Source organism: Anopheles marshallii, chromosome 2 (genome assembly GCF_943734725.1).
Source record: "Anopheles marshallii chromosome 2, idAnoMarsDA_429_01, whole genome shotgun sequence".
In the NCBI taxonomy this organism is placed as follows: Eukaryota; Metazoa; Arthropoda; class Insecta; order Diptera; family Culicidae; genus Anopheles; species Anopheles marshallii.
Genome location: NC_071326.1, coordinates 444864 through 453061, shown reverse-complemented (window position 1 = coordinate 453061; position 8198 = coordinate 444864). Strand labels below are relative to the sequence as shown.

The 8198-nt window shown below is 45.8% G+C and overlaps 1 protein-coding gene across 1 annotated transcript; it reads right to left on the bottom strand.

The window, feature by feature from the left end:
* Positions 1–268: 268 nt before the first annotated feature.
* On the bottom strand, positions 269–2457 carry LOC128719809 (G-protein coupled receptor moody). The gene is made up of 6 exons (XM_053813447.1): positions 2370–2457; positions 2110–2249; positions 1569–1807; positions 1343–1491; positions 833–1278; positions 269–745 (listed from the first exon to the last, which is right to left on the bottom strand). Exons 1-6 carry the CDS (start codon positions 2455–2457, stop codon positions 269–271), a joined length of 1539 nt encoding a protein of 512 aa, XP_053669422.1.
* Between the last annotated feature and the right edge of the window lie 5741 nt (positions 2458–8198).

The window sequence follows — 8198 nt, the reverse complement described above, 5'->3', positions numbered from 1 at the left end:
AGGTACTACGTTTTGCTTATGGTCAAGCTCATCGTAACAATAGAAACTAACATAAACACGCACACACACACACACACACACTGGTTTTGTTTCGCGTGTACTCAGAGAATGTGAATAGCCTAAGCTATTCGCGAAGTCGTTTTTTTTTTCTAAATGCGTGATCCTGATGTCGTTCGCTTGACCAACGATACAACTACACGATACAATATACTACGCCTAGAACACAGACACGAAGACTAGCATGCGTAAACCTTCCCGTTACCCGTTGTTAACATTTCGACGCAAACCGCAGCACATTGGCCGCTTTATGCTGTTTGCATTTGCTTTTTGCCATTTCGTACGTGCGACAGAGCACCAGATCCGAGTACGCCTGGCGATACTCACGCGACATTACCACGTAGATGATCGGATTGATGCAGGTGGTCAGATAGATCAGCAAATATGACACCACGTTCAGTACCTGCATGCTAGGACGGAACAGCTTCACCACCGTGATCGGTAGGTAGCAGACGAGAAATGCCAGAAAAATCACGAGTATCATCTGCAACAGCTTCCGATCCTTGGCGGACATCTTGCCCGCGCTCATAATCGAGGCACCGGATGTGTTGAGGTGCTTCTTGCGCTTACGCGCATTCACATTGCTCGCATTGCGCCGTACGCCCGGTCCCGATGCTGTGGCATACCGTTGATTTCGAGGTTTAACGTTGCTATTCTCCAGATATCCTTCATCGGTTTGTGGCGGTATCTAAAATTAGAAGCAAACGTCCATTAGCTGAGCACACCAACTCGGTAGCCTCGCTAGCGATTAATGCAGGAAGCGCTCAATTATCACCCTCGGAGCACCATAATCACAGCGATCGACAATGTTCTTATCGAGCGTGGTGTTTACCGAAGCTGCCCGGCGCGTTCTATCGTCTGTCGATGATGTACCACAGAATATTTCATTCTCCGTGCTCGAGTCGATATAGTGCCAATCGGTGTGTTGACTGAAGTTGATGTACGATAATGGAGGTGGGCAATCGTCCTTTTGTCCACGCGAGTGTTCTTTCTCTGGAGTGATCGTAGCAGACGAGCCCACATGCAGCCCCGGATGCTGTTGATTACTGACTCCACTGGAAACGTCCTCCATGCTGTTGTCGTCCAGATTTTCGCTTGCCAGATCTTTGGTCCGTAGAGCGGTCGATCGTACTATGTAGAATATGCGAGCGTAACATATAATGATCGCTAGACAGGGCAGTGCAAATGCTATCAAAAACAGGAACTGTTTCGGGGAATGCCCTGTGGAAATGCAAGTCTGATACAGCATTCTGGTGCGATTCTGTCTGCTGTGTTCTATGCTTACGTTGACTATCGGGCAGTATGGAGCACGAGTGGATGCCAATGTCCAGACCGAACTTTCCCCATTTCTCGTGCCACGTTGGTAGCAGTGAGCCGAATCCCAAGATCCAAGTAAACGCCACCATCAGACACAGGTTTTTCGTTCGATAAATTCTACAAATTGGACGTCGACAAGAACGGAGGAAAAGATCACAGTCTGTTCAACAACCATAGGAAGTACGCCGCCTCACCTTTGATACAACCGCTGATGGCCGATCATAATATAGCGATTGATTGTGATGGCCAGTATGGTAAACAGCGAAACGGCAAGCAGACCGTACCGCATCATCGGCAGTAACCGGCAGAACACATCCCCGTACAGCCAGGCCTGGTGCCAGAAGGTGCTCGCGGCCAGTGGCAGATTGAAGCAGCAGAACAACAAATCAGAGAACGATAAATTCATGATGAAAACAGCCGTTGCGTTGCGCGTCTGAAATGGGCGGGAAACGAGGATGGCACACAAATATTCCGATCAGTACTTCGATCAGCTGTGGGCGGCAGGTGTGAAGTGTGTGAAGTGGCCAACGTGATTATGTGAGGGAGGGGGGTTGGGGGCGGCAATATATATATCTCCCGCCACGCTCTATCGACACTTTTGTTTGCGTTACACGGAAGCGCCCGTGCCGGTCGAGGGGGCACATTAATCCGTTTGAATCACAGCACCTGTTTTATAACGCACCGCGAGTAGCCAACCATCTTTCATCGCTAATCCTTTGGCTCTCGCGTACGTACCTTCTTACTCTTGATCAAGGCCACTATTGTCAGCAGGTTGCCTGGAACGCCAACAACCATGTACGCTATGCACGTCACCGTTGCGATGTTGAGTAGCGCCCGTGGATATCCGGTGTAGAGTGGGATGGCATCAGTTGATCCTGTCGGTATATCGGGGAGGGAAACCCCCCACACCGGTGAAATGGAGAAGAAGGGACATGTTGCATCACTTGGAAGGATAGCCGAGCAGGTCACGGTATGCGTCATGCCTCACTGTTTACCATTGTTGGTGATGTTATACTCGTAATGGCGAACATATTCTTGATAATAGTGCTTCGGATCACTTTCGCCATCGCCCAACAGATCCATCGTGCATCGGTTCTCATGCACGCAAGAGTTGAGGACTCGCTAATGACACATTCTGCAGTCAGGAAGAACAGGACACGAACACTCACAACCTGCCGAGTTCAAAGTACAAACCAATTCTCGGCCACAACTGCCGGGGTTTTTCACCTTTCCGGAGATAAACTCACAAACAGATGTCTTGCGTCTGAAACGTCCACTCGCTCAACCGGTTCGCCAAAAATTGGCCCCTGGGCCGCGCTTGTGCTAGCGACTGCCACGAGTTTACTGTGAAGATTCTAGCCACTTCAAAAATCCACCCCGTTCTGGCCTCAACGTGGAGCGTACAGCGACGGTGTTGATGATGATTGTTGTTCGAACCGCGGCACACATTCTTAACAACAACCCCGCATCCATGCCGTCCGCCACCGCCACCGCCACCCCCGCCTGGGGCCCGGGGGGATGTGGAAAGGGGTGGTCCGTATCGGGTTCGGCTGCACGCGTCTTCTAGTGCGTCCCAAGGAAATTAAGCGAACGTACACTGAACAGGGCCGCCGATTAGCCGCCGAGCGAATCTCCCGGCTGGACCATGTCCGGAGCACGAATCAGCGCACCGTCCCGATACTTTTGGGTGGGAGCGAGCGATACTTGATGCTACTGGGTTACGGCCCACTGGACGATGCCGGAGACCCGGAGACGGAACCGGACTGGAGGTCGTTGGGCGGTGGGTTGTGAGGTTGTGAGCAAAAAAAACAACAACAAATAGCCAAACAGAATGCATATAAAAATAGAATCAATTTATGCGCACAACAACCAGCACCCAGTTGGTTACAGAGCGCGGTTTATGTTTTTCTGTCGGTGCGTTGATTATATTTTTTCTGCTTCGCTTTTACTACACACAAGAAACGCACGGCCAAACGACAACAACACCGTCCAAAAAGAGAATTCCAAAAAGTGAAAGAAAAATTCACCAAAACCTTCACCGTTGAGATGATATAAAAATCCAACGTGAGCAAAAACCCCTCCGGAGAAGGAAACTCTTCCCAAATGGGTTACGACATTGTGCGGATGTTGGCACTGTTGGTTGACTCGTGGTGATCTCTGCTTGACACACAATGTACGATTTTAATACCGGAATACGTCGAACCACACACACGCACACGCTGGATAATCGTCCGACGACAATTCTTGCCCATGGACGGTAACGCACTACAACGGGGAAACCGTGAATGCAACAACGTTCCTGTCGGGTGTTCGATGAGACTGACCTGGCGAATACTGGTGCTGCTAAAATAGGGCACACGTACAAACATACACACATCCTCGCACCAACACACACACACACACACACACGCGCGCACACATGCATGCGGTCACACACTGGTGCTAGTTCATTGTTTACTTTATTTTGTAATGTAAACTAATTTAGCCGACACCGTAGGATGAAGAAACACTTCGTCCGACACGCTGGACGGTGGTCTTCCGAAACAGGACCGCACAGGAATGGATGGTTGATGGCAGTGGTAGGTCTGTGGTCTGTAAAGTACGAGCAAGCGAGGTAGGCTTTTCTCGTTTTCACTAGACGAAAGGGAAATTCATGTCGATATCGCGGGCGGAAGTGTTTGATGTTGCTTGCACGCAAGCGGCAGATCCGTTTGTGCTTGGAGCTTGCGTGCAAGGTGGATAACGATTTGAATTCACGCTTCGTGCGATTTGGTAACCATGGCAACGAAACACTAGCCACCGTGAAGCGGGAAAAGTTTTGTTGTGTACCGGCATTGAATGGAAAGGTGTGGAACAGCGAGTTGTTAGTAATAATAAGCTTTTTGGAGTTAGTAGTAATACAACTAAATAACATTACATGAGGATGTTTTGTTATTTATCTTTTAACCTTTTATGTGTTTTGAATACAAAAGACCGACAATTAAGACTATTTTCAGTACATTGCAATACAATTTCCATCAGTACATTGCATTACAGAAGAGATTGATGACAGATACTAAAAAAAATAAACTTCTATTTCCTTTTACTTTTTATGTGAGAATACACGCGTGCTGCTACGCCTTAGGAAAGAAAAAGAGAGACACAACCCAGGTGTAGCTTCTCTTCTGTACACCGCTATTTTGTTTCGTCCTTTTTCTGTGCTATTTTATGCTTCCCTTCCTAATCCCATGGCTTCAGGATGCTGGCCACATTTTCACGGGTTATTATCGGCAAAAAACGGCAGCTGGAATAATGATCATCACGCAAGAGAGAAATATTTATTTTGAGATGAAACGGAGACTGGAGAGATTTTCGTAGTTTTTGCTTTAGTTCTTCAGTGTTAAGCAAATAATTTACATGAATTACTCCCTTATGAACTAAGCTTAAAGTATGTGATTTAAACAATTCAACTATTATGACTATTTTTTGTCAAATACTCCGAAGGCGGTGAGTCGAATCCTGCTCGCCTTCTGTCCGATGTAATGTGCATATGTACGCATTTCATCTCCTGCTTTGTTTTGTTTTGTTTCTCCACTGTTGCACAACTGTTCCATCAAAAGAGAGAAAGATAGCGCGCGCTACTCTCCGAATTCAGTCCAGCGAGAGCGGTTAGGCAGTGCTCTAGCGCTGTGTTGCATTTCGTACATTGCACGTGATCATAAGACGAACACAATTTATGTGTACCAATCAACGTGGTTACAAAATAACAAATGTTAAATAAAGTACAGGCCCGAGATACAATATTATAACATTACAATCCGTGAAAAATACGCGTACCTTGAATTTTCACGTATGTCGAAACGTTCGAATACGTATCGTTATAGAGTTGACTTACTTCCTCGTTATTTATTTATTCCGCTTTTCAAGCGACTATTTGTAAGACATCACAATTAACATTTATGAACAAATGTTTTATCATGATATAGAAAGGCATTTTCAACAATCTTTGTATCTTTTTTCCCAGATTTGTCACCATAAACAAAGCCTGTATTCAAACTATGCACAAATAAAAAATATCGAAAAATGTACACGTCACTACATCGCTATTCATTCGCCATTCTACATTTGGAAATGGCGTCGTATTGATACGGAGGAAAGATAAAACAATGCGTCTTAGATCCCTTCAAATGTGGATTTATGAATATTTTGGCAGTCGAACCATGATTCGAATAACCAAAGTTTCATTTAAATAATTTTTTTTTTTTTTGTACAAAACATGCATTAGACTCTATGACGAAAAAAATCTATGACGTAAAAAAACATTACGTACCCCGAAATTTTCGAAATATAACAAAACAAACTTCAATGATAAGCGTCATATTTGTTTCATAATTTATAACCGATTACGATTCGTTGGAATGTGTCGCATTGAAACATTTTGTTGCATCGTAGCTTCGCAAGAGCGCTACCTAAGCGGCTCAACCCAAGCTCAGCACGAGGCGTGTTTCAAATCGTACCGCGTGATTCTTTGCACTTTAACGAGCAGCGCACCAGTTGCCACAGTACCGAGCGTGGCGTTAGATGCAGAAGTTAAGCGAAGTGACCGACAACACATTCCAAGCCGGCAGCGCACACGTTTTGACGACGTCTGCAGCGACAAAACGATAACACACACACGCGGCCCCTCTGTTCGAGTTGGTTTTATATAGCATTTTTTTCGATGAGCTGCAGCAGTTCATCATTTCGTTGTTTACATTTCCACCAGCAACCCTAGATGATAAGAAGAATCGGGCAAGGCAAACGGGGCTAGATTCGAACAGCGATCGTCACGGTTCCGGAGTGTGTCCCCGTGCGTACAAATAATATGTAGCACGGTGCTGTGTGCGTGTAAGTGAGAAAAGACAAATATTTGAGTGCTAAAAAGAAGCGCGACTGATTGTGTGCGGTTGTGGCTGTGCGAGAACCCGCGTCGTCGATTTGTTATCGGAGTCCATTGCTCTGGGTCCTACTATCGGTCCCTTATCGCATCATCGCTGTGCCAGTGTGTTTTAAAAAGTTGACAAACGCTGTGAAGAACGTCTCCTGCAGACATAATTCTGGATCAACAAAAGTGCGTCGTTTGATTGGTTTCCCCAGATTGTGAACCTGAAGTTGCCTCAACCAAATCCTTAACTCGTTCGATAGATCGTTCCCGTATATCGCCTTGGATTGATCATACAATGAGTGTCTTCACCTATCGCCTGCTTGCATTAACCGTGGTGTACTTTACCTGCCTCAAGGTTGGCCAAATGCTGTTTCAAACACTGGGCAGCGGTGACGTAGAAAATTAAACAAAGAAAAGTATTATCCCTCAAGGACGAAGTGACCGGAAACACACACACACTGGTACATACGTGAGATTGCACAATGTATGCGAGTGAAATTGCGGTATCGCAATCCAAGTGAGTGAGAACGGGGCATTAGGGTTGAAGAAGGTTAAACATCGTGTCGCGCCGAGAACCTGAACGGCAGCCTCGGATCTAAAAGGGGGAAACCGTTGGAAGCAATGTTGTGCAAAAGGTGTACCAAAAGTGTGAGAAAGTTTACTACGTGAAGACGAATCGGTGTGGTGTGTAAAGTTCCTTGCGCAATAAACGATCGAGAATCTCATCAGCCTTAAAGACTTGGGCTTCGCTTAATGTAGCGATCCGTGTTTAGTGTATAAAACTCATAAGTAAGTACTTTTGCGTGGCTTCTACTTTTAAGCAACGAAACCATCGATTGTTATTGTATGTGGCTTGGAACACACGTCCATAAAATAATGCCCTTAACCTCGCGCACGTTTGATCGATGTGGTAAGGGTCCCTTTCCCCCCGGTTGTGTCCATTTACCAATTGAAGTGTAAAACGTTAAATCAAACACACGGTAATTTAGCCACCTCGATGAGTAATACCCAACAAACACCGGCGATCATCATCGATCGGATACTGATCCATTGAGTGTGTGTGTGTGTTTGAGTTTTTTTATTGGTTTAACCCACGATGTGATCACACACGCAAGGCGGCATGGCGCGACCGTTGTGCCCCGAATGATTAGAAATCGGAACCAACCACCAGCGTACATCACGGGGTACTTCGACGTTTCGTGGTGATTGTGGGCACATTTTGAGGTTCATTTCGTTTGAGGGAAGTAACTTTGAAAAAAAAATCGACAACGAAAAACAATCAACATGTTATGTTTTTTTTTTGCGTGTTCCATGTGTCACAATGCACAACACGCACGCACACACACACACACACACACTCACCCAAAGGTGGCTGGGTTTCCGTTTTCCTTGTTGTCCCGCTGTACCGATTAGCTGGAAGCAAGTTGTCTACGTCGATTCGATTGCTCTGGAGGTTGGTGGCAAAGGTATTCCACTGTTTGACTCATCGATTAAGTCCGGGCGGTACATGCACGGTACAAGACGTGCCAATAGCGCCTCGAAATGGCAACAGTCGCGCGAAACCGCAAGTGTTTAGCGCTTGCGGGCTGTGAGTCATAGGCACGCACATGCAAGACACTATCAACTGTTTAAACAATGCTGTGCCGTTTTTTTCCTCTCGTTGTATTGCTTGCAAAAAGGTCTCCAAAAATAGAGGGAAGTTAGAAAAAGTTTAAAATGTGACTCTTTTGTAGCATTTATATAAGGTTTAGTGTTGTGTGTCATAGATCCCATAAAAAAAACATAGATCTTAAGAAAGATCCCAAAAATTCTTCTTCTTCTTCTTTATCGGCACAACAACATCAAGAGGTTTTGGCCTACCATTTCTGGCTTTCTGTGACTTTATTTACCCGTATTAACCGCTCTGTATTTATCGAAGGTC